Genomic DNA, 27,112 nt, shown 5'->3' with positions numbered 1-27,112 from the left:
TGTTTTGTAATGGGCACCTGTTTAAGTTTTAATTCATGTTGTCATTTTCTACAGAGGACTTCAGTTTGCTCTGTACCTTATCATGTGCTCATTCATTTTGCTGTCTTACTCCACTCAAATGTAAGTAGCAGAAGGTAGGCATTTATTTACTTTATTCTGTTTGCTTTCTCACTGTTGCATCCTCAGAGCTTAGAATAGGGCCTAATATGAAAACACCTTCAAGTATTTGTTAGACAAATCAACAGACCACGAGTTGAGCTTATCCTTACAATGCTCAAATCACTGTACTCTAGAAAGAAAATAGATGCTTTCCAGAGTTTGAAGCCTAACAGGGAAGCTAGACTACAACATAATTCAACAGACTGGGCCACTTTTGCTCAGTCAGTCTGCAAAACTCAGAGTTGCACCTTGTGTAACATTTTACCAAATAATTTCACTCACATATATTATAGTGAATATCTCTAGAATGACTGATTTAAAAAAAATTAATAGGGAGTCAGGCGGTAGCACGGCGGGTTAAGCACAGGTGGTGCGAAGTGCAAGGACTGGCATAAGGATCCCAGTTCGAGCCCCCAGCTTCCCACCTGCCGGGAGTCACTTCACAAGCAGTGAAGCTGGTCTGCAGGTGTCTTTCTCTCCCCTTCTGTCTTCCCCTCCTCTCTCCATTTCTCTCTATCCTATCCAACAATGACGACAACAATAATAACTACAACAATAAAACAACAAAAGGGAATAAGTAAATAAATGTTTTTTAAAAAATAATAATAAGGTACAATACTGAAAAAAAAAAAGGAGCTGCCTCACCGAATAGTGCCTTAAATGTTATAAATAAGCAGAGTTTGTGTTCCTTCAATTGTCTTGTTTTCAGTGTGTGTCTGTTTGAATCAGTAATCAAATCAAGTTATACACAGCAATGGTTGACATATCGTGTAAGTTTCTTTTGATCAGTAGGTTCCTTTTCCTCTGGTGTTTTTTTATTATTATTTTTATATCTTCCCTTAGCAAAATCTTGTTAACAACACAAGTTTACTTTTCCAGTCCAGATTTTTCTGACTGCTTCTTTAAATTGGTATTGGGATATTTTTTATCCAGAAGAGCTTAATCAGATTCATTTCTGGCGTGCGTGTGTGTGTGTGTGTGTGTGTGTGTGTGTGTGTGTGTGTGTTGGGGGGAGAAGGGTGACATCAAAGGCAGTATTGTGTACTGCTTACAGGAGCTCCTAGTATCTAACTCTCTGTGTTATGAGCAGTCAAGGCCACTACTTCCTACATCCATTAAGTCATAGTTTGTAGTAAAGTGAAGTTGCTCTAATTTTGATCATTTTGTCAGTCAGAAAACTTCTATATAGAAACCTCCCCACCCCACCACTGCCTTCCACCATTCACTTGCTCTGAGGTACAGGTCACAAAGGGAAGTCACAATCAATACTTTCTTTCTTAGTTTTCAGAAAAATGAGTTAAATCCCTAGCATTCTCCACAGATAATCATTAAGTTGCAGTTACTTTCTTAGTATCACTATGAACTAATGAGTCTAACTACACATGAACTGTTTCCATCTGAAATTTATAGTGACAAATGACAAACTCCTTAAAGAAAGACCTATAAATGATGCCAGGCAAGCCAGCGAGGGAACAGATCTACTTTCTCATTATGATCAAGAGTCTCTTCAACATATGTAAACACTTGAGGGGAACATAAAGGCTGCTTTCTATTTTTGACTAACACAAAGAATATACATTTTTCTATTTACTAGGTGGTTTACAGTAATATTTTCTAACTGGAAAGATATGGTTTCTACTCTAGAGAAGCTAAGAGTCTAACTACAGAGCCTACATCAAACTAATACACTTGACAAAATGAAGGACAATGAAAGTAGATGGTAGAAGTACAACAGGATTTGTGCAGGCAAAAGAAGAATGGTATTGATGGTACTGTGGGGAAGAAAATAGACCTCACAACAGAGTGCACATTAGTGTGGTATACTAGTAGGAGGGATCTCACTAGAAGAAGACAGAGCATTTTAATCACTGCTGTTAGAAGGTTTGGATTCTCATTTTGGCTGTCAAAAATTATTTCCTGATCCATTCACTTAACCTCACTGGGTTTCAGTTTCCTGAATATTAACTCCATTCTAAATGTCCACCTTTAAGTATCTAACATTTTCTATGACTTTATTTTTAAAAGCTTTATATCAAAAGTTCAGCATACTAGATGGCACTCAATCCAATGAATAACTCAAAATATGATCTTCTGTAGACAAGTCAATCTTACCTTCCTTCACTGTTTGCCCCATGGTATGTCTTCTGGTGATTTTTCCTGTGGGGAGAAAAATCCATCAATACCTCCTGTTAACACAATATATCTCTGAAGGGTAGTAGTATTCAAAATTGGTTATAGAGTTAGATCATTTAAATGTCTTTCCTTGAATAAAAACACTAAATTCGATAGATTAGTCATTGCCAGGGACTGGGAGGAAAAGAATCAAAAAGTGACAACTACTGAAACTGAGAACGGGATTGAGAGTGGGGATTGGGGTGGAGGTTTCTTTGGGTGAGAAAAATGTTCTAGAATGAGATTGTGGTGACAGCGTACAACCTGGTGACTACACTAAAAAGCCTGAATTGTATACTTTTGAAAGGACGGACTTTATAGTTAGATGAAGGCGTGGTAAATTGGTCGTGTTGCCAATCAAACCGAAGTCCATCCAAAAACCTACTCATACCCTGTGTTGTTATCAGACCCATGTATTTTGAGTCACTAACTCAAATGTTTCCCCCATGTCCTCAGCATGGTAGGTACTCTATAACAAGAAAAATAGCACTGTCCTTGCCCTCAGTTTAGTCAGAAATGGGCATATGAACTAAACACAGTATGTATTCTACAAAACAGGAATGTACAGAAATACTTAATATGGCAAAATGGTACCTACCTGTGTGCCCAGAGTCAGAGTGTGATGATGTGTGTAATTGCGGGTAATTTGCTATTTAAAGAAAGCTTACGAATAATACATTCATGTTGGGGAGAGAGCTCAACTGGTAAAGTACTGAACATTGAACTTGCATGCCTAAAGTTCCTGGCTTGATCCTGGGAGCTACGTGTACTGGAGAGATTGTGTGTGTGTGTGTGTGTGTGTGTGTGTGTGTGTGTGTGTGATGAAACTCTCTCATGTGTAATTAATAAAAAAATATTTAAAAAATAAAGATGATAAAATACTTACATTCAAGCATCACCTCTCCAGAACTTACTCTTTCTGACATGTTTTGTTTCTTTCAACTAACACTTCTACTTTTCCGGGTACTGGGCCTTAAAAATCCCAGGTATGGGGCCACACAATGGTGTACCTAGTGGAGCACACCCATGCAATGTTCGAGGACCTAAGTTCAAGCCCCTGGACCCCATCTGCAGTGGTGAAGCAGTGATATAGGTGTCTCTCCCCCCCACCCTTAATTTCTGTCTCTTAAAAAAAAAAAAAGAAGAAAAAGTAGAAGGAGAAGGAGGAGGAGAAGGAGAAATGGAAAAAGAACAAGTATAATTGAATGTGTGAGGTCAATTATCTCACTCGCTCCTCTAAGCAATGGCCAACATGTGTTCTGCCTGTCTCTCTCTCTCTCTCTCTCTCCCTCTCTCCCTCTCTCTCTCTCTCTTTCCTCTGTAACTAAGTAGTTTACACTTCGATTAGCTCCTGCCTGGTAATACAACTGTCACTTCACAATCACTTCCGTCTAACTTGACAAAAGCCTGCCCCCAACTTACTACATAATGTCAGTTATCATTGTAGCTGTTTTCTGGTCAAATTGCCTCTTCTCAACATCAGTAATTACACTGACAACTGAGGTGAATTTTTTAAAAACCTTCTGTGGGACATATTTAAGTCTCCTCCCAATTTCAAAGTCACCTAAAATCTACCACCCACATCCATCCTGTGACCTAGCTGAAAGTTCTACAGCAATATAGCCTTTCTTCCTCTTCTGTTTCTTGAAATCCTATCCATCCTGCAAGGCCTAACACAAACTTCCTCCTTGAAGCCTCTCTTGTTCATTTCCCCATCACCATTTGTTCCCAGGTACAATGTAGTCATTAACTTAACAAATAATTATAAAATTCTTGTTATGTTCTGGCTGAGTGGCTATTAAGATGCACACTCCACCTTGGAAGGGTTGGACATCTAGCAGGAAAGACCCATTAACAGATAACTGTGGGACAAAGGAGAATCAAGTGCAGGCTACAGAGAAGTGGTGTGTAGGCAGCACAATTAACTGTGAAGGAAGTAACACTCCAATCTCCTTTGTGAAGGAAGTAACACTCCGGTTAGAGGTGAGACATTCAGGCTGGGAATGCAGCTAAGGGAGTCATCAGCACCTTCCCCAACCAAAAAGATAAGAAATTTGAACATTTCAATATGAAGAGAATTGAGACAGAGAAACTTGAGACTAAGGACACAAAATGAGTGAAGACTCCTTTACTTGACTACAAAATGCTGAGTCCCTTCTGAGGCCTCACATCCCTCGGCAGTTTTTCAGAGCCCATGACTTAACAGCCCACCCACACAGACAACTACGCTATTACCTGCCCGCCCCAGACTTCTTCTTGGAAAGTCAAGCTGGAATAATCATACGGATGGACTGTTTTCATGCCACTGCGATTAAGGACTATAGCTTAGTGGCTAAAGAAAAAAACAAGGTGAAATAAACAGGCTTCAGAGGGTACTGAATCCAGTCAGACAGCTGAGAGAGATGAGCTGTAATTCAGACAGGGAGCAAAGGCTTACATTAAAGGAAGTCCAGTTACTATAAGCAGCTCAGTCCAAAACAAAATTGAGGGGGTCGGGAGGTAGCACAGCAGTTAAGCGCATGTGGCACAAAGCACAAGAACCCGCTTAAAGAGCCCGGTTCGAGCCCCCAGCTCCCCACCTGCAGGGGCACTGCTTCACAGGCGATGAAGCAGGTCTGCAGCAGGTATCTATCTTTCTCTCCCCCCCCCCCGTCTCCCCTCCTCTCTCCATTTCTCTCTGTCCTATCCAACAACGATGACATCAATGGCAATAATAGCAATAACAACAACAAGGGCAACAAAATGGGGGGGAGGCCTTCAGGAGCAGTGAATTCGTGGTGCAGGCACTGAGCCCTAGCAATAACCCTGGAGGCAAAAAAAAAAAAATTGAGTAACTCTGCAATTTCAGAAGGTGAAGATACTACGTACAGAAGTAAAATCTTTAAATAAGACCTGAACAAATTAATCCATGCACTATGTTCCTAAGCTGGAAGGTGTCTCACCTTTCTAACCATGAAAGAAATATTGGTAACTGAGATTTAATTGTGATTAATTTTTCAACCCCTAGAGTTATTACTGGAGCTTGGTTGCCTGCATGAGAATTCCAACAACCTGGAGTCAAGGAATAGCACTGAGAAAGTGACCTGTCTTGCATGGCTAAGTCCCCAAAGGGCCCAGGTTCAATCCCTACAACCACCATACACCACAGCTGAGCAGTGCTTTGGACTCTGACTCCCTCCCCCGCCCCCTCTCTCTCAAGTAATCGCATTTTTAAAGAAATATAGATAACAAGCACACAAAAAGATGCTCAACATCATTAATATTCAGGCAAGCACAAATTAAAACCACAAGGAGCTGCTACCTACATAGATGCCTAAACTTTAAAAAGCAAACGTGAATGAGGATGGAGAACAACTGAAACTCATCTGCTGCTAGGAAGAATAGATACTTTTTCTATAGAAAAAGTCTATAGATGTCTCGAAGTTTTTCAAAACACAAACTGAATCTTTTCAATATATAGGCTGTGTAATTGATATGCAGACTCTCTCAAAAGCCTAGACCAAATAGATCAGAAGCAACCAATAGCACAGCTATATACAAGATACTGGGTACTATACAGCAAACCCTAACAAAAGGACTTTTCAAAGTTAACCCAATTACCAAATAATGTGATGATAACATTAACTATCGATTGTCTTTTTGTTTGTTTTTTTATTTTATTTATTCCCTTTTGTTGCCCTTGCTGTTTTATTGTTGTAGTCGTCGTTGTTGATTAGGACAGAGAGAAATGGAGAGAGGAGGGGAAGGCAGAGAGGAGGAAAGAAAGATAGACACCTGCAGACCTGCTTCACCGCCTGTGAAGCGACTCCCCTGCAGGTGGGGAGCCGGGGTTCGAACCGGGATCCTTACGCCGGTCCTTGTGCTTTGCGCCACCTGCACTTAGCCCGCTGCGCTACAGCCCGACTCCCTCGATTGTCTTTTTGAACCCTAAGACAGCAGGAACCTCACATCTCCACTATGGAGTCCCTACTTCCCCCAGTCCTGGAACTATTGGATAGGGCCCACTTTCCCCTATGCCTCTCCCAATCCATATCAAATAATATTGCATCTGCCAATCACAACCTAACCAACGCAACGATTGCCTCCTCAACATGCTTCACTTCAGACTGTGTCCAGAGACTTCACGTGTGGAATGACAACCCTTCAGCTTCATTACTCGGGTGAGACCTTTCCTTTCATAGTATACTCTAATTTCATCTCAGGTGGTTCACTTTCTAACAAAGTCCCAAAACCTAGATATACACCAGTTTCTGTGAGAGAGAGCATATGTTCACACGTATCCGTAAACTACTGCAAAATATATGCCTGAAAGCAGAAGTGCACTAGAATTTGCAGTGAGTACCCCCCTAACACTTCCTCTCCACTATTCCAAGCTTTGGGTCCATGATTGCTTAACAATTTGTTTGGCTTCATATGTTAACTCTCTTTTCAGTCACCAGGTTCCAGATGTCATCAGGATGCCGGCCAGACTTCCCTAGACTGAAGACCCCACCAATGTGTCCTGGAGCTCAGCTTCCCCAGAGACCCACCCTACTAGGGAAAGAGAGAGGCAGACTGGGAGTATGGACCGACCAGTCAACGCCCATGTTCAGCGGGGAAGCAATTACAGAAGCCAGACCTTCTACCTTCTGCAACCCACAATGACCCTGGGTCCATGCTCCCAGAGGAATAGAGAATGGGAAAGCTATCAGGGGAGGGGGTGAGAAATGGAGATTGGGTGGTGGGAATTGTGTGGAGTTGTACCCCTCCTACCCTATGGTTTTGTTAATTTATCCTTTCTTAAATTAAAAAAAAAACAAAAAAATAAATAAATAAGAAAAAGTCTATAGAAAGCAAACTTTCTTAAGAGTTAAATGCAAAGCAAAATAATCCTGACTTCAAAAACCAGTGTTTCAGAGGGAGTTGGGCGGTAGCACTGCGGGTTAAGCTAACATGGCACAAAATGCAAGAAACAGTGTAAGGATCCTGGTTTGAGCCCCGGCTCCCCACCTGCCCAAAAGTCATTTCACAGGCAGTGAAGGTCTGCAGGTGTCTGTCTTTCTCTCCCCCTCTCTGTCTTCCCCTCCTCTCTCCATTTCTCTCTGTCCTATCCAACAACGACAACATCAATAACTACAACAATGATAACTACAACAATAAAACAAGGGCAACAAAAGGGAATAAATAAATATTTTTAAAATAATAATAAAACAAAACAAAAAAACAGTGTTTCAGAACCTCCAAACCACTTATTTTAGCAGTAGAGTCACAGACTAAAGACTAGAATAAATACTTTAATGTAATGTATTGTTTTGCTTTTTTTTAATGACTCACAAAACAGATTTCAGGACTCACTACTGGGTCAGATACATAATGTGAAAAGCAATGACATAATGATATTTTCCTCAGTTGTGTTAGTATCTTGACGATCAAAGAAACTGGCTAATTTGCTAGACTGTTAGTCAACAGAGGAACTTACTTGAGTTATGTATAGATCTTAGATGTTCATTCTTTACACTTTTTTATCAGAAAAGTGGGTCTAGAGTCTGGTCTGGTCTGGTCTGGTCTGGTCTGGTCTGGTCTGGTCTGGTCTGGTTTGGTCTAGTCTGGTTTGGTTTGGTTTGGTTTGAAGAGAATCCAGCATGGTCAGCTCTAGTGAGAAACCAATGAGTTTTCCAAGGCTAAGTCAACTATATGTTTGGATTTGATGCTACATGTTTAGAACTTCCTTTGAATCTGTGACTTCCAGGGCAGCACTATGAACCCCTAAGCTCTCACCATCCTCTCTGCAACACCCACACTTAACCCCAGATAAAGACAAACCGCCTTGCAGGTACTTTTGGCTTGAGATTAAATCAACACTCTGAGAGTTTGAAAACTTTTCCTTTTATTTTGAATATGGTGCTGAACTATCAAGCCCATTGTTTCATGTGTGAACGTTATCACCAAGTCATCTCCCAGACCAACATTTTTCTATTGATGGTTTTAGACTCAGGGAGGGATGTAAAGAAGAGAGAGAAGAGATGCTGGGGGCAGGGGAAGAGCACCTAAACCATAACTCCAACACCTATGAAATTCTCTTTGCTGCTCCCTTCCATACAATGCCAGGTCACGTGGGGTGGGAGGGAGGGGGCAAACTTCCTTTTTTTTTAATTTTGGATAGAGACAGAAATTGAGAAGGAAGGGGGAGAAGAGAAAAATCTGGAGCACTGCTTCACCAGGTGGGGACTGGGGGGGGGGGGTGTTGAGCCCAAGTCCTTTTGCACTGTAACGTATGTACTCAACCAGGTGCACCACCACCCAGCCCACCCCAGGCTTCCTCTTCAATTATCTGTCTGTCATTCAGCAACACTGAGCAGATACAGTCTCTTGTTAAGTTCAAAGTCATGTCAAATAAAGACTTTGCTATGTGAAAAAGAACTCAAACAGTTTGGGAAATGAGTTAATGATTCAATAAGTCTTCCTTCAGTTGTCACGGTGTTAAAGTGCAATGAGCTGTTTGGAGACACCATCAAAAGCGAGTGTGGGGACTGACGAGGCGGCTCAGCGGAAGGGCGCATGCCTTCCATGTGTATGGTTCTGGCTGGGTCACATCTCCAGCACCATATACGAAAGACAAAGCAAACGGAATGTCATAAAAAATGGCAGAGCACTACTTTGGAGTCATCTCTCTCATTAAAAAAAAAAAAATCTGGGGGCTGAGTGGTGGCACACCTGGTTTAGTGCATGTGTTACAATGTGCAAGGCCCTGGGTTTAAGCCCCCAGTCCCCACCTACAGGGGAAACCTTCATTAGTGATGAAGCAGGGCTGCAGGTGTCTCTGTCTCTCTCCTTCTCTATCTCCCCCTTCCTCTCAATTTCCAGCTGTCTCCATCCAATAAATAAATAAAGATCATAAAAAAAATAATTCTGGGTTGGGGAGACAGCATAATGGTTTTGTAAAAGACCCTCATGCCTGAAGCTCTGAAGTTCCAGGTTCAATCCCCGGCACCACCATAAAGCAGAGCTAAAGAATGCTCTGGTATCTCTCTGACTAAAATATTAAAAACAAAACAAATTCCTAAAATAGTGAGCTTGTTCTTACTGTGATATTTTAAGGTTCCTTTCAGGGTCAAAATAAAATCGAAATTATTTGCCCAAAAGACTTATTTCACTAAATAAGTGAAATAAGGCACTAAAGGGTGGTGCCTTTGCTGTGTTCTCTCTTGAGTGATACAAATTCTACTAATACCAACCATTTCAATATTAAATAAAACCATTTCAATATTAAATAAAATAGCTTTTCCTTTAAATTGATTCCTGGCTCAATTTTAGTTCCTTTACTTAAATTCCACAGCACTTAGAACAGGGGTAAGCAGTAGATGAAAACTGAACAATTGAATAGATAGTCACCAAATTAATTATTCCTAAAAGAGAAAGAAGGAAGGAGGAGAAAGAGCGAGGACACATGAAGTTCTGACGACTGAACTCAGGACCGCAGACCTGAGAGCCCAATGCTCATCAAATTATAATAAAACATTATTTCTTTTCAAATATTCTGAAGCTCACAGCTTTCACTAGAGACTGAAGTTTTTCTCCTGCCTCTCCCCCTACTATACAAGTTTTTGACTTGGCACCAGATACACGATTAAATTGAACGCTTAAACTTACTTCTGAGCAAATAAACATTTCTATGATAAAGTATCACGTTACCTACTTAAACTATCTTAAATTTCAAACTACCATGCGCTATACTAACAAAACCATACAGCAAAATATTATAGCTGCACACTTATTACCAAAAAAAAAAAAAAAAAGATGCCTAAACCTTAAAGTAAAAATAAATTAAATTCCCCAACCCCAACGGGAGAATGGATGACTTCATTCCAAAGAAACAAAGCAAATACACCAACTGGGGCTCCACTGTGTTTTCAAACTGCAAGAGTTAATCCACTTAAACCAGTTACCTCAACACAAAACTTTATTGACAGACGCGTGGCATAAACCTATGTTTTGGCGGCTATACCGCCAGGCCACCTGGGCCTCTGCCCTGGGGCAGCTCCCCTGCAGGGCTCCTAGGCTGATTCCAGCCCAGCATTCAGCAGGTATCAAGGCAAGCCATTTACCTGCTTGTAAAGTAAATGAGAATGTAGGCCACACATCACTGTTCTTGCTCACAGTTCTCCCACAACCCCACGGGCTTGCACTGTATTATGATAAGCACTCCGGTGTTCACTGATAGATTCTACAGGGGCTGAGATGTCATTATCCGTGTACATATAGCTTAATATGAGGAAGAGATTATTGGAGCGTGGAGGAAAAGATAGGACATAGTCTACGTTGCCAAAAAGGCTTATCTGGTAGGATAAAGATGGGTGCTGAGGGGGTGTATTTTATAAATATATATTGTGTGATATAAGCTTATTTGTGAAAAAGTTTATAGAAAGGTATATAAAGTGATGCAAAAATACTGATGATGCTTTTTTATCATAGGATAATAAAACTTTGGGTTCCCTTTATTGTCTTCCTTACATTGCTATGTATTATTATTATTATTATTATTATTACTATTGAAATATTGTTTGACAAGACTGTTGTTGCCACAAGAGTACACTCTCACGTCTCCCCAAAATAGGTGCCAGCAAACCTCACCCACCACTGAACTGCTATCTTCCTCCAGCTTGGTAGGGCTCTGGGTGTCCAGGCCCCTTTCACACCCACTGGCCTCGCCCTTTAAGTCCCTGGATCTGCTGAAATTGACCAAGTTTATTAATGTTTCACCTGGCATTTTCCCTTGCTTGATTTTTGAAACCTCTCCTGTTTGCGCTCCTAGCTTGCTGCACAGTATGATCCTTTCCTGCTCCATTCATGTTGTAACAGAAGACAAGAGCTCACCTTTTCTTGTAGCTGAGCAGTGTTCCATTGAGAATTTGTGTTCTTTACAATAATCTGTATTAAGTAATCATAGAAAGTGCTTTCACTGTGGGTCTATGGGATTGGAGAGGTTAGAGCCTGGAATCATTTTAATGAGCCCTACATACTGTTATATTATTAATAAGTTTTCAGTATGAAATGCTGGCCTAGCACCTAAAATTAACAAACCCAAAACTTCACTTATGGGAAGCTCTTACACTGAGCTACATCACCACTACAAGTTATATTTTCTTAAAGAAACAATCTGGGGCCGGGTGGAGACGCACCTGGTTGGGTGCACATGTTACAGTGCACAAAGACCTGGATTTGAGACCCCAGTCCCCACCTGCAAGGGGAAAGCTTTGCAAGTGGTGAAGCAGTGCTACTGGTGTCTCTGTCTCTCTTCCTTTCTATCTACCCCTATCCTCCTGATTTCTGGCTGCCTCTATCCAATAAATAAAGATAACTTTAAAAAACTGACTCTATCCAATAAGTAAATAAAGATAATAAAGATGAAAGAAAAAATCTTTTTTTAAAAAAGTGATACTAGGGGCAGGGGTAGATAGCATAATCGTTATGCAAAGAGACTCTCATACCTGAGGCTCCAAAGTTCCAGGTTCACTCCCCTGTACCACCGTAAGCCAGAGCTGAGCAGTGCTCTGGTGTTTCTCTGTCTCTCTCTTTCTCGGCATCTCTCTCAAAAATAAAAAAAATTAAAAAGGGGGGCGAGGCGGTAGCACAGCGGGTTAACTACACATGGTGCAAAGTGCAAGGACCATTAGGATCCTGGTTCGAGTCCCCGGTTCCCCACCTGCAGGGGGGTTGCTTTACAGGCAGTGTAGCAGGTCTGTAGGTGTCTGTCTTTCTCTCCCCCTCTGTCTTCCCCTCCTCTCTCCATTTCTCTCTGTCCTATCCAACAATAATGACATCAATAACAACAATAATAACTACAACAATAAAAAAAAACAAGGACAACAAAAAAGGGAAAATAAATTATTTTTTTAAAAAAGAAATTATAATGAAATAGTATAGGTAGATCACAGAACACAGATCATTGACAAGTTGATACTCAAAGACTGTCTCCTACCCACAATTTCTGTCTTGATTCAAACTCCCTGAGATAAGTTTCAGCACTCACATTTAACGTTAATTGTGTTGTAAAAATGAAACTATGTTCCCACTTTAATTCCTGAGCATTACTTAATTAATCTCTAAACTATAGACCAAACAAATGTTAATTGAAGAAACAGAAATGCTAAACTTAAGTTATACTCAATGCAAACATATATGTGTGTATAATGCTCAGAGATGATTTCAAAACAGTCATTATTTACTAACCACCATTATTAGAAAACTTATCTATTCAAGCTAAAGTCAAAAGTGACTTGCTGTCAATTCCATTCCTAAATATCTATCTCAAGAGCACAAAATAAAACTTACTCCAAAAGACATCTGCATATCTGTGTTCACTGCAGGACTGTACCAAGATATTTACAATGCCAAGATATGGACTCAACCCAAGTGTCCTAGGACAGACCACTGGATCAAGCAGCTGTGGTCTATTTAGACAACAGGACCTACTCAACTTGCCCTTTGCTACAATAGGGACAGAGCTGGAGGGGACCACGTAAGTGCGATGACTCTGAAGGAGAGGGACAAGTACTGGTGCTCTCTCTCAGATGTGAGCTATAAAGAAAGTAAGGGAGGGAGTCGGGCTGTAGCACAGCGGGGTAAGCGCAGGTGGCGCAAAGGACAAGGACCGGCATAAGGATCCCGGTTCGAACCCCGGCTCCCCACCTGCAGGGGAGTCGCTTCACAAGTGGTGAAGCAGGTCTGCAGGTGTCTATCTTTCTCTCCCCTCTGTCTTCCCCTCCTCTCTCCATTTCTCTCTGTCCTATCCAACAACAACAACAATAATAATAACTACTACAATAAAACAACAAGGGCAACAAAGGGAATAAATAAATATAAAAAAAAAAAGAAAGTAAGGGAATCAAGTCAAAGAAAACCAAGCCCTTGACTCTGCAGAACTGAAGTCACCAAAGGAGGCAGAAGGGCTGGAAGAGTGGAGGAGGCCAAGAGACTTCAGTAGAGGGACTTGGGTTCTTTGGCTGTGGGTGGGCTGTGGTCACACGCATCAGGAAGAGGTGTGGCACTGCACCCCTACAGCATACAGCATGCGCGTGTGCGTGCGTGTGTGCGTGCGTGTGTGTAACTTGGAGGTATAAGGATTTGTGATATATTATTTGTTAGAGACTGTGAGTACTGAAAGAAGCTTCTAGCTTTTTGTGAATCCAAATGGTCTTATGGCCTCCCTGAAATTAGAATGACTGTGCTGGAAAGGTGGCCCAGGGGCAGAGAGATCATCTGCCTTGCATGTGTGAGGCCCTGGACTGGATTCCTGGCACCACATGAGAGCAACAGAGACAAACCAAATAGAAAGGCAAACCACCCGTGAATGGTAGAGCAGCGCTTTGCGTGCATACTCCATCTCTAACCCTCTCACTTAAAAATAAATAAATAAAAAAATACAAACTGGGCCAGGGACGTAGCCCAGTAGAGCATGACACTGACTTCAGTCGCTAGAAACTACAACTTCCTTTCTTCTGACACAGCACTCACTCTCCCCACCCAAAATTAAAATATCTATAGTCCCACCATCAAACAATACTTGCTCTTCCCTATCTGTTAGATAACCTTTCAATTTGACAAATTATGTATATAAACCCATACATAATACATATCTGAACCACTTTTAAATATATTTTCCAAGTTCCAGCTATCAATAATCTTCAAAAAAAATTGTGCCCACATAACACAAAGTCAATACTTTTAATGTTTTGATAAAAATTGGATAAGTGACTTTTTAAAGTTCATGTCTTGAGGAAAAAAACTTCATGGGGGTCGGGCTGTGGTGCACCAGGTTAAGCGCACATAGTTCAAAGCACAAGAACCCAGGCAAGGATCCCAGTTTGAGACCCCAGCTCCCCACCTGCAGGGAGGAGTCACTTCACAAGCAATTAATCAGGTCTACAGGTGTCTGTCTCTTTACCTCTCTATCTCTCCCTCCCCTCTCATTTCGGTCTTATCCAAAAAATAGAAAAAATGGCCACAGGAGTAGTGGATTTGTAGTACAGGCATCAAGCCCCAGCAATAAGCCTGGAGGGAAAAAAAAAGAAGAAAAGAAAAGAAAGAAAAAAAACTCCACTATTCTCAATTAAAACTCAAAACCAGAAAAAAGTAAATGTTTAATGTGTAATCTAAAATGTGACAAACATCAAAGTAGGTGAAAATCCATTTACTAGAATTTAGGGGTAATTTTTAAGTTTCTGAATATATCTGTCAAATATTATTATAATTTTTAATCATCAACACTTTTAATCATTTTTATATAAGTGCTGTGTCTTATACAATACCATCTTTAAAAAAATAAGCAGGGAGTCGGGCGGTAGTGCAGCAGGTTAAGCACATGTGGCACAAAGCACAAAGACTGGTGTAAGGATCCCAGTTCAAGCCCTCGGCTCCCCACCTGCAGGGGAGTCACTTCACAAGCGGTGAAACAGGTCTGCAGGTGTCTACCTTTCTCTCCCCGTCTTCCTCTCCTCTCTCCATTTCTCTCTGTCCTATCCAACAATGACAACAAGAACAACTACAACAATAAAACAAGGGCAACAAAAGGGAATAAATAAATTAAATTAATTTAATTTAAAAAAGCAAAAATAAGCAGTTCAGGGAGTTAGGCGGTAGCGCAGCAGGTTAAGCGCAGGTGGCATGAAGCGGCAAGGACCTGCGTAAGGATCCCGGTTTGAGCCCCTGGATCCCCACCTGCCGGGAAGTCACTTCACAGGCGGTGAAGAAGGTCTGCAGGTGTCTTTCTCTCCCCCTCTCTGTCTTCCCCTCCTCTCTCCATTTCTCTCTGTCCTATGCAACAACGATGACATTAGTAACAACAACAATAACTACAATAAAACAGCAAGGACAACAAAAGGGAAAATAAATATATACATATATTTAAATATATATATATATAATATGCAGTTCTATTATAAAAACTTGGCTGTACCTATGTGTCCATGACTGTTCTGTAAGCCATTATTTCTCCCAATAAAAATGGTTTGAAAAAAATAGATATACAGTCATGTAAAACAATGTGTAGTTTTTTTTAACTAAAAAAAAAATCAAATAAAAATGTAATTGGGAAAGAATCTAACACTTAAGCTGAAACTTTGGTCTATATGCCTCACTATGAAATAAAAATACATACAAATTCAGAGAAAAGATGAACATGTTCACAGAACTGAACACTAGGAGGAATTTGTATAGGCCCTGTTATAGAGGAATATTGGCTAACTTAATAGAAAGAATCTTTATAATTTGAGGGGAAAGCTTAAAGTTTTGTTTGCCCTCTTCAAATGCCTCAGCATTATGATGTAGTTCATCTTTATCATTCAGTCACAGTACAAGGAGCAGAGATTATAGGAGATATGGCCTGTTACTAACATGAGATAATGTTAACTCACAGCAGGACCCTCACAATGCCTCAAATAAAGATAGACTGCAGCATTTAGAACCTGTATGATTTAAATACCTGATATGCTAACAACACAGCTGCAATCTTTCTGAAAAAAAAAAATCTGGAACCTGACATTCTTTTGGAAATAAAGACACACCCCCATTCCACAGTAATTATCTGCAGAAGAAATGGCAGGAAAGTTCAGTTTTGCTCTCAAGATATGAATATATCATTTCCTCTAGAGGCGGTGAGCATTGAAACTTTGAGGTGCTTAAGCAATTTAAGAAAATCTCAAATTAGACCCCTAAAGTAGTTCCCCATGATACATGGGAGAGAAAATTAGGGTGAAAAAAATTGAAAAGCTTTGTTTTGACAAGAAAGTTGCTTTAGTAAATGTCTAGAAGAAGCAACTCTACTGCCTTGAAAATAATTCAAATAAAAATAAACAAAAGGTATTAGGTTACTATTTCACAGTGTCTGACATTGACGTTTCCTTTGCCAAGTTACATTAAATCCAGCAGTTGTCCTAGCCAACTGAAGCCTGGGGAGCCTGGGCTGGCACAGCAAGAGCGCTGGACTTGAATGCCTGAGGCCCACCAGACGCAGAGCTGAGCAGTCCTCTGGTCCTTCTGTCTCATAAAACTCGAAGCAGTAAATCTGTACACTTTCATGATTAGACTTGTTCACTGTCATTTGGCAGCTATTTAAAGGTGTGTGTGTGTGTGTGTGTGTGTGTGTGTGTGTGTGTGTGTGTGTATGAGAGAGAGAGAAAAAGAGAAATAGTTGGGATGTCACATATGCATAATTTCACCACTCTAGGCCACTTTTCCATTCAATTAGCAAGAGAGAGATGGCAGATATGGAGCTTCTTGGAGTGCCACAGTGACCTCCCTGTCCCCGCCATCATGTTGCTGGGGTTTGAATTCACACATAGCAAGGCACTCACTCTACCCAAAGTCACCATTTTTGAAAGTGTAAAATAATATTCAATTGAGACACTGAATTTTTCATCAGTGTAGAAAAGCTTCTCGGTTATATGTTTATCAGACCGATCCCTCTGACCAGAGCTGTGGTGATGAACCTAACATTCACAATGAAAAGAGCTGCTGAGGTACTTCACTTTCTGCAATCTGGCCTCCACCTTCCCTCTCCTCAAAAAAAAAAGCTTTCTATGGCCCAATTACCCCACAGACATTCCAGGATTCTGAACTCCACTCTCCTTGACACTTAAGGTGCCCTTTGTGAGAGGTGACTCCTCACTGCTGTTACTTTTCTAAGCCCCAGGCATATGTTGTCCTACCTCTATCCCCTGTCTACTTCCCCTTTCTGCCTTAGCTACTGATCTCTTCTCTCTGTCTCTTCCTCTAGGTTCTACAGAATTCAGAGTGTAGAATCTCAGTCTAGTCCACATCTGATACAACACCCCATGTGGATGGCTGCTACTGTCAGCATCTAGTCCCAATCTCTCTAAAAATTTCTAGTCCAGACTACTGAACATCAGTCTCACAGCTACCTCAAACACCACATATTTAAACAGCAATCGCTTTGTCCTTCCAAATGAGCTCCTCTAACTCGGATTCCTATCTTAATAGGTATGATGAACTCCCACTCTTTCTGAACTAGAAGCCACTTTCCTTTTGCTTCCCTTTTTGTCCAATATCTTATCAGTCATCAGGTTCTACAGATTCAAGATCAGAAAGTTGAGAGTAAAAACAAAATGATTCTGGGCTGGTGAGACAGCATAACATTTATGCCAACAACTGTCCATGCCTGAGGCCCTGAGTCCCCAGATTCAATCCTGAACACTGCCATAAATCCAGAGTTGAGCAATGCTTTTTTTTGGGGGGTGGGGGTGGGGTGTGGAGGAGAGGTCTGCCAGACAACAAAAGACCCCTGGGCTCCAATGCACAAACCAGTTTTGAAAGGGAAACTGAGACACACCAGGCACCTTGGACAGAATGCACTCATGAAGGCAGGAGAAAATAAAGATTATGATCCCCGGGGTCTAACTTAAGGTGTTGATGGCAGTAGTGGTAATAAATTCCAAGACTGTCACTACGTTCTTGCTAAGTACCTGGTGCACTGTCAGGGTCTTTATAGCTACTTCCAGTCTAGTGTGAGCCTCTAGGGTTGATACCACTACTAATGTCCATATGACACTCAAAGATCCACATAGGAGGGGCAGGGTGGTGAGCACACGTTACAGTACTCAAGGATCCAGGTACAAGCCCCCGGTCCCCACCTGCAGGGGAAAAGCTTTGCAAGTGGTGAAGCAGTGCTGCAGGTGTCTCTCTGTCTCTCTCTCTCCCTCTCTATCATTCCCTTCCCTCTCAGTTTCTGGCTGTCTCTATCCAATAAATAAATAAAATAATAATTCAAAAAATAATTAAAAGGGGGCCGGGCAGTAGCGTAGCAGGTTAAGCACACATGGCGCAAAGCGCAAGGACCAGCGTAACGATGCCTGTTCAAGCCTCTGGCTCCCCACCTGCAGGGGAGTCGCTTCACGGGCGGTGAAGCAGGTCTGCAGGTGTCTATCTTTCTCTCCCCCTCTCTGTCTTTCCCTCCTCTCTGGGTTTCTCTCTGTCCTATCCAACAGCAGTGGCGGCAATAATAGTAACAACAACACTGATAAACAACAAGGGCAATAAAAGGGGGGGGGAATGGCCTCCAGGAGCAGTGGATTCCTGGTACAGGCACGGAGCCCCAGCAATGACCCTGGAGGCAAAAGAAAAAAAAAGAATAATAATAATTTTAAAAAGATCCACATAAGATGATCCATCTAGATTTGAACCTAGGTCCACAAATGTTTTGTGTTTATGTACATGCCTTATCACCCCTGCTAGAAGATAAGTTGGGGGTGTATCATTTCTGGCTCCTCTATGTAGCTTGCAGTGTCTACCACATAGGAGAGCTGCCAAAATGTTTGCAAATGAATAAACTGGTTGCATTGCAGGCTACTGACACTGAAAAGTATAGTAACAGAACACTGTTTTTTTTGTTTGCTATGTTTTAATTTCTGGTCAAATTCTGTGTGTGTGTGTGTGTGTGTGTGTGTGTGTGTGTGTGTGTGTGTGTGTTGTGTGTGTGTGTGTGTTGTGTGTGTGTGTGTGTGGTGTTCTCCTCCTCCTTCTTCTCTATTCCTTTCTGCAATGCCTAATCTGCTGTTTAATTTAAACACAACCCTAGGCCAACGGAGTAAGGAGAAAGTTCAGTGAAAACTGAGAGTCTCCACTGACACATCTCCCTACTTCTCAATATCTGCTAGATCTTTATTTTTTCTTTTCTCTTTTTTTTCTCTTTTTCTTTGCCTTTAGGGTTATCACTGGGGCTCAGTGCCTACACTGGCAAACGCTAGAAGAAGAAGTGCCTGCACTACAAATCCACTGCTCCTAGATGCCATTTTTTCCCTTTTGTTGCCCTTGTTGTTTATCAGTGTTGTTATTGTTGTTGTTGTTGGATAGGAAATGGAGAGAAATGGAGAGAGGAGGGGAAGACAGAGAGGGAGAGAGAAAGATAGACACCTGCAGCCCTGCTTCACCACTTGTGAAGCAGCCCCCCTGCAGGTGGGGAGGCGGGGGCTCGAACCAGGATACTTACTCTGGACCTTGTGCTTCAAGCCATGTGCACTACTGCCTGGCCCCCTAGACCTTTATTTTTCACCCTGAACTTGATCTCTTTCTAGAATGCCTAAAAAAAACAGGTATCTGGGGAGTCAGGCGGTAGCGCAGCAAGTTAAGCGCATGTGGCACAAAGCACAAGGACCGGCATAAGGATACGGTTCGAGCCCCCAGCTCCCCACCTGCAGAGCGGTCACTTCCCAAGTGGTGAATCAGGTCTGCAGGTATCTATCTTTCTGTCCCCCTCTCTCTTTTCCCTCCTCTGTCCATTTCTCTCTGTCCCATCCAACAACAACATCAATAACAACAATAACGATAAAAAGGGGGTAACAAAAAAGGAGAAAAAAAAAGACATAGTCCTTACACACAAAATCATCTAGCTGCAAAAATATTTCACTATTACCCCCTGAGTATGTGAGTAGCATTAACAAGTTTTGAGGCTAAGAGAGGTTCACAAATATGTAGATATTTTTTCAGAAAAAGTTGGAGCAAGTGATGGAGTTCTACACACAGAAAATTCACCAGATTATTAATGAAATAGCATGAGTAGAATTTTTTTTGCGGTCTATCTTGTTATAAAGACACTGTTTCCAACTTGAATAATGAACAAAAGAGTTTCTCTTCATTACTCAGTCACTCACCATGCAGGGAAGATTGAAGTGCATAGAATACCTTGGCGTTTGTCAATTTGGCTTGAAAGTAATGTTACATTGGTCTCAAGGAAGTCTATGCATTTATGCCCAAGTACAAAAGCAGATGTTTCTTTAATTTAAATATATTATAGCTATATAATCTCCTCTGACAAAAGGTTCTTTTAACCTAAAACTTTGTCTCTGGTAATGGTGATTATCCTAATACAGGACAGAAAAAAGTGTGTATGCTTAAAAAGTGAATAGCCAGACCCCTGAGATTCTGTAATTTTGTAAACTGATGACAAATCCGCAAAAGTGTGTGTGTGTGTGTGTGCATGCGTGCGCGTGCACGTGTGTATCCACTGTATAGCTATACATGTTTTGTTAAATAACACAACATTTTAAGATTTCACTAATATGATTCATATTATATAAAATTCAAGCAACTAAAATAATCAAATCTCCCATTTTCTAATTAAGAGTGATCACAAGAGTGGCCAGGCAGTGGCACACCTGGTTAAGCGCACACATTACAGTGCACAAGGACCCAGGTTCAAGCCCCTGGTCCCCACCTGCAGGGAGAAAGCTTCCCAAGTGAGGAAGCAGGGCTGCAGGTGTCTCTCTTTCTCCCTCTTTACCTCCTCCTCCCTCTCAGTTTCTCTCTATCTCTATCCAATAATAAATAAAAAATATTTTATAAATAAAAAATATTTTAAGAGTGATCACAAGAAACATTAAGGACTGTTATATTATTATCCCTAAAAATAAAACTCTACCTATGAATCGTGAATAATCAATAGTAAGAGTGACTTTTTTTTTGACAGGAGGCTTTATCAAATCAAGCCTTCTAGAGGAAATTAAGGTTCTAGAGGAGCAATCTTAATTGCCTTTAGTAACGTCTACTCTGATGAATTAAAAAGTAATCGTTATCTGGGTCAAAACCCAAGGAGACAAATATTTTCAAGAATTGTTCATTAAAGTTATCTAAGAACTTGTGATCTGTAAAAGAAAACAATCACTTGGAAATTTAAAATAAAGTCTGTGAAAGTCATGCATTTAGTTAAGAAGGGTTATGTTAGAAAACAGATAAATGAAAGACAAGTCGAGAGTTGCCAAAATTCCAGTTTACAGCCGTAAGTCCCTGAGGTTTTCGAGCACGGCCTCAGGCAAACTGCCCGAAGACCTGCTGCCCATTGACATGTGTGGAGGGCTGGAGTTAATAGCAGGGCATGTCAATTGACTACCGGCAGCTCTCGGTGCTAGTTCTGACAAAAGCACCGGGTCAGGTTACGGCCTGTTCCTATTATCGCAGCAGTCTAGATTTATGGTTGCTAACACCAGCCCTAAAAGAAATAATGGAAATGATGACAACAACATCCCTGCTAGACAACAGACTACAGAAAAGCATGCAATAAACCACAACCTGACTTGACCAGAAAACTAAACATCTCTGACAATACTTCAAACACGAGGCAGGTGTCAGTAAGTTCCCCACTGAAATAGTTCTACAAGCTCTCAAATCTCACCTCAAAAAAAGAAAAATCTTAAATCAAAGTTTCTAGTCTAAAACCAAGGAATATATAAAGGTGCTTATCGCAACTGAATATTATACCCTAATTCTTTTCATAAGCAAAGATGATGTCTTTCATTTGGACACATTACTGAGGCTCTAACAATACAAGTTTAAAGTAACACTGATAATTAATTTTTAAATAACTATAACGTATACTGAGAATATCCCAAATAGTTTAAGTCTTTCAAAAGAAGGAAAAAACAAAAAGACGAAACAATTCACAGCAAAGGACACATGTTTACAAGTACATTCAGAAAGGCAAGAGAACTGAAGTCACAAATTTCATTCACTGCTTAATTTAAAACTGAATATATAATCAAAACCTTAAACCAGTGCAAAATGATGAATGGTGGGAACGCAACCAAAGGGGAAAAAGAAAGATCTTTGTGAAACATTTCCTTAATAAAAAGGGAGAATTTTATCTGTGAGTGTGTTTAAAAAAAAAAAATTAGGTTAAGGCAAAAGGGAACATACCAAGTGAATGAAGCAAAACTCAAGTCTGGAATTCGGCACCCATTAATGCTTATCAAAGATAGATTTAAAAAATCAAGTATGTACTCTATAGACAAGAAGCAAAGAGTTCTGCCAATGTTTCACTGAAAAAGAAAAAAAAAACAAAACCAGCCACCTCAAGGTACGTCCTAGAAAAGCAATATATCTGTCCCTTAGGAAGTTTACAATAGCACACCATCACAAAAGGTGGGCATTCTCTTTCCGCCCTTACAACAATTTGCTCCTATAAACTTAGGAAGGGGCAGAGCCACGGTCATAAACGCAGGTCACAAGCAATGGGTAGTCAAATGCTCTCTCTTCAAATGTTCCCCAGCTCTTTACTCATACAAAGTCCATTCTCTCTCCTTTTTTTTTTTTTTTAACTCCTTGGTGAAGTAAGGGATTCGTCTAGCCTAGGTCAGATGAGTGTGAAATCTTGTAAACTACCATAGGAGTCTCAAATCCTGACTTTCCACACTATAAAATAGCTTCATTTCTTATATTAAAGCTTTTCAAGCACATGCCTTAAAGGAGAAAGGGAAAGAACAGTTTAAGGATACTGACATTATTTCTAAAATAACCAATATTTACTTTTACTAGACAACATAAACACAAATACAAATGCCATACTCATGAAAACCAAAGACCATAAGTACATTTTAAAATCCGAGATGGTTGCTGACACTTCCTCCCCTTTTTAAGTACTAGATAGTATCCAGGTATTCCCATGCTTACAGTATCCAAAGCCCAAGATAGTTACGCCTAGAAGACTCATACTAAATTAGCCCACCCTATTTTAATCTGAGATAAAAGCAGTGGTTCTTTTTCCTATTTTCCCCAAAACCAAAAGAATTATACATATTAAGCCCTGAAGCCAAGCCAGAACAGAGTAAGTTTTTGCTTTCTTTCAAAAATCACCATTTGCCATTTAAAAAATTGACGTGGTTCTTGGTTCCTGAAACCAACATTCACTTCAAACTCTAAGATTACTGTGCAGTAATTATCAGACATTAACATTTCTAACATTCTTAAGGCTTGATTTGTTTGCTTGCTGCAAACAATACAGTATCACCTGGCAATGCTGAGGCAGTATCTCCATCACAGTCCATGGCTCTAACACTGATGTGTGGCAGAGATCACTTGCATATCCTAAAACCAAGAATAACTGTAATGAGACAAAATCCCACTGAGGAGAACTAGTAGAGAAGATGACCTCAGATTTCCATTCATAACTAGAGTGAGAGTGGGGGGGGGGTGGCATGAGTAACAGCACACAGAATAACCTGACCCCCCAAAAAGTGGGGGGCTAGAAGTGATTAATATTTTAAATAGCAGAGGGTCCCTAGCATCCACCAGTGGTCCAGTTACTTAATCTGTTAAAAACAGTTACTTCTATGACCGCAAAGAGAGAGCCAGAAACACATTCAAATGAGCATACCTACTCTCTCCAGGAACACAAAGCAAAATTGGGATTTGGGTCATCCTTAAGTGGAACAAGGGACAACATCATTATCATTCAAAAGACTTGGTATTTACTCAGCCTCTTCAAGACACTTTACCATCATCAATTATTTCTCAGGGAGGCAGTGCAGGATTAGCCTGGCCATTTCACTGATGCGGAAACAGACACCAACAGCAAAGGGACTGTGCAGGAAGAAGGGTGATAGGAAGCATCTGGGAGGAACAGGCAAGCAGCTAAAAAGGAACAAACCCAGAAGAAAATGAGAGACACATCTGGCCTATAGCTGGTCATTCTAAGCCTGGCTATTTTTGACCTCAGAAAGATTTCTGAAACATTTTGTAAAAAGAAAGGGTTCTAAATTACCAGTTAATATCTAGTTAGAAGATAAAGCACTTGGCCAAAGAAGTGTTATTTAGCATTAAAACTACCCAAGCACATGCTGATTTCAATCTGCATCAGTAATCCATTTTCCACCTTGGGTCGATTCGGTGTCTAGCCCAGAAAATAGTTGCTCATAGAAGTGTATAGATAATACCATTATGATTAGACAGCCAACGATGCTACACAAATCAGCAACAGTTTGCAGTTAGAGCCAGAATCCTTCCCTCCCTCCCTCCCTCCCACTGACATATATTGTGCCTTATTTATGCTGCAAATATAACATTAAATGATCAAGAAAATGAAAAAAAAAGAGCCAGAATCCTGTTTAGAAAAAAAGTGATGAAATTACTGACTCCCTGAATTCATCCTTGAAATCAAAAGCCTGTACCCATTTTTCCACAGTCACTTTGCTTTTCCTAGCTATAAAATTGAAGTTTTCAGGAATAAACTACTGCTGGAAAGTCTTAAGCATAAAGAAACTAGCACACAAGCAGATTCTGAATGTGTACCAGTGAACCAAACCCCACACCATACACAGTACATACAGCTGACCAACATTTATTTAAAAGACTGGCCCATTGCCTCAGGAGAGAAACTGGCCTCAACAGGCCAATGCTTTTTTGTAATTTTTTTTTGTATCATCCAATGTTTTTTGTATCATGACATCATTAGCGTTAGAGCACCCTTGCAGTGACTTTAATCTTTCTTCCAAACTATCAATTCAAAAACAAACCATTTTGGTGGGGGGGGAACACATATATGCATCCATAAGAAACTTAGGGTGATGTACACACCACATTATTTCACACGGAAATGTATTTTTAAACATTTCAAAGCAGCCATTTTTAAATGAGATTTGATGGGGGGAAATTCACATCAGACTATTTTGAAGTCTGGCTAAAGCTACCACGAACAAACAGTAGTCAGCAGATAAGTGCACACCAAAATCACTTCTTTTTTGAAATCCCAATTGGACTCATTTCCAAAACCTCATTTTCACATTCCTCTCATCAAATGTACAAACCACAAACATGCTGGAAGGACATCCATCCTTAGAAACACGTTATTTAACGGATAATTAAGAAACAGAATGGCAAGAAAGACAAAAGTCTCGATATTGAAGAACATTCACAAGCACTGCTATGGGGTGGGGGTGGAGGGAACAGATGTCCAGAAACGTTGTTACAACACACTTGCCTGTCAAAGAAGCTGTAGTCCTCAAATGCTTTACATCCTGTAACACGCTTACCCCCAAACAGAAATATGAGTAACTCTGGGGGCACCGAAAACGCAGTAGCATTAGCAGTTGTTTTGGGGGAAGGCAAACCATCTCCAATAATTCCATAAATTCCGAGGAGGCATGGAGTTACCCTGCCTCATCCCCCCCTCATGGGGGCAAAGGAGGGGGGGTTCAAGCCACCCCACAGGTCAAGTTACAAATGCTCGTCTAAGTACTCAAAGTTGAAGCTAATTTCAAAAGTATGTAATAACTGGCAAATGTTTCCACGGTTAAAAAAAAAAAAATCTAATAGCCTTAAAGCGGAACTTGTAACTAAATACCTGGGCGGCACAAACCGTTCAGCCCTGGAAGCTACTTATAAGTTCAAGGCGCAAAATCCATGACTCTCGCCAGCCCGCTCTCCAGTCCGTCCACACTGCGATGCAGCACAACCACCAGGCAGGTGAAATAAGCCAAAAGAGCGACTTACGGTCCCTGGATCCAGTTGCGCGGCGAGGGCACAGCTGGCCGCTCCACCGCAGAGGGGGAGCCGCGCTCTCCGCTCCCCGCCCCATGTCCACCCCGCCCCAAAGGCGCCCCCGGGCTGGCAGCGTCCTCCAATCCCAATCCCACCACGCACCCCTCTGCCGCCTGCAGCCGAGGGGCTCGGGCTCAACAGGCACCTGGCACCGTGATCTAAGGACCCGCACCGCCTCGGGAGCATCCTTCCTGGAGGCTGCGCTCTCCCTTGCAAGCTCCCCAAGTGCACACCCCACCCCCAAATGTCCAAAAAGCTTCCGGGCGAGTCACCGTCCCGAAGCCGCAAAGTCACCCTGGTCCCGCCATCGCAACCCACCCCGCCCCACGCCGCCCCGCGCCGCGAGCCCAAAGCAAGCCCACCTGGGCAGGAGGCTGGGCAGGAGGCTGGGCAAGAGGCCGCTGTCCGCGCTTCGAGCCCGAGGACAACCGTAGGGTGCTGGCGCTCAGCGATCTAACTGCCGAATACCGCGGGCGGGACGGTTAAGGGGCCCCAGGAGCGGGGGGAGGGGCGGCGCAAGGGCGGCGGAGGGGCGTTGCGGGGAATGCCCGCAGGGGCACAGGGGAGCCCGGGCCGCCGCGGAGAGGTCGACACTGGGCCCCGCAGCACGCACAACCCTGGCGCGGCTGCACCCCGGAGTGACGGTTGAGGGGGCGTTGCTCGCGCGGGACATGCCTCCGAGGGCAGCAAACGCCCGGTCAGAGGCAGACTAAAGCCAGGGCCCAGGCGCCACGGCTCGGCCGCGCGGCTCCTCTCGGGGCCCCTGAGTCGCCACGCACCTCCGCTCTCGTCAGCGCCAGTAGCAGAAGTCCGCCCCCCCCAGCCCTGCTAACCGGCAACGGACTTCACACCGCCGCCGCCATGTTTGAGAAGCCGCGCGCCTCGCCGCGCATGCCCCTCAACCGCCGCCGCCCCGCCCCCGGCCGCCCGCCGGCCCGCGTGCCCCGAGGTCGCCGCCAGCGCGTCCTGCTCGGCCGCCGCGTGCGGGACCGGCGCTGGGGGCCTGGCGGGAGACCCGGGACTCGCCGACGCGGGATGCGCGCCCTTTGCCCCCCCCCCACGGCCACCCTGTCTCCTCCCGCCCCAAGAAAGTACACACACACACACACACACACACACACACACACACACACACACGGGACTGGGACCTCAGGTCCGCGTCAAGTCCCAGAAGTGTACACACACGGAAACACACACACACGGGAATACACACACACGGGAATACACACACACACACACACACACACACACACACACACACACACACGGGACTGGGACCTCAGGTCCGAGTCAAGTCCCAGAAGTGTACACACACGGAAACACACACACACGGGAACACACACATGGGAACACACACGAGAACACACACACACGGGAACACACACACGGGACTGGGACCTCAGGTCCGAGTCAAGTCCCAGAAGTGTACACACACGGAAACACACACACACGGGAACACACACACACACACACACACACACAC

At 42.4% G+C, this 27,112-nt stretch overlaps 1 protein-coding gene across 9 annotated transcripts in view; it reads right to left on the bottom strand.

The window, feature by feature from the left end:
* The window catches only part of SCML2 (Scm polycomb group protein like 2), a 118,532-nt gene extending 91,876 nt beyond the window's left edge, over positions 1–26,656 (bottom strand). For 3 of the 9 annotated variants that reach the window (XM_060182958.1, XM_060182962.1, XM_060182966.1), the window contains exons 1-2: positions 23,102–23,158; positions 2,272–2,316 (exon numbers count right to left, since the gene is read on the bottom strand). In XM_060182958.1, coding sequence (XP_060038941.1) covers positions 2,272–2,316; positions 23,102–23,138 — 82 coding nt within the window. In that variant the 5' untranslated portion in view covers positions 23,139–23,158. Of the gene's footprint in view, positions 1–2,271; positions 2,317–23,101; positions 23,181–25,991 lie in introns of those variants that run through there. The other 6 variants (XM_060182959.1, XM_060182960.1, XM_060182963.1 and 3 more) reach the window with 6 other exon arrangements.
* Positions 26,657–27,112: the final 456 nt, after the last annotated feature.

Source organism: Erinaceus europaeus, chromosome X (assembly GCF_950295315.1).
Source record: "Erinaceus europaeus chromosome X, mEriEur2.1, whole genome shotgun sequence".
Taxonomy (NCBI): domain Eukaryota; kingdom Metazoa; phylum Chordata; class Mammalia; order Eulipotyphla; family Erinaceidae; genus Erinaceus; species Erinaceus europaeus.
Note: the sequence above shows the minus strand (reverse complement) of the source record. Positions and strands in the feature narration are given on the sequence as shown.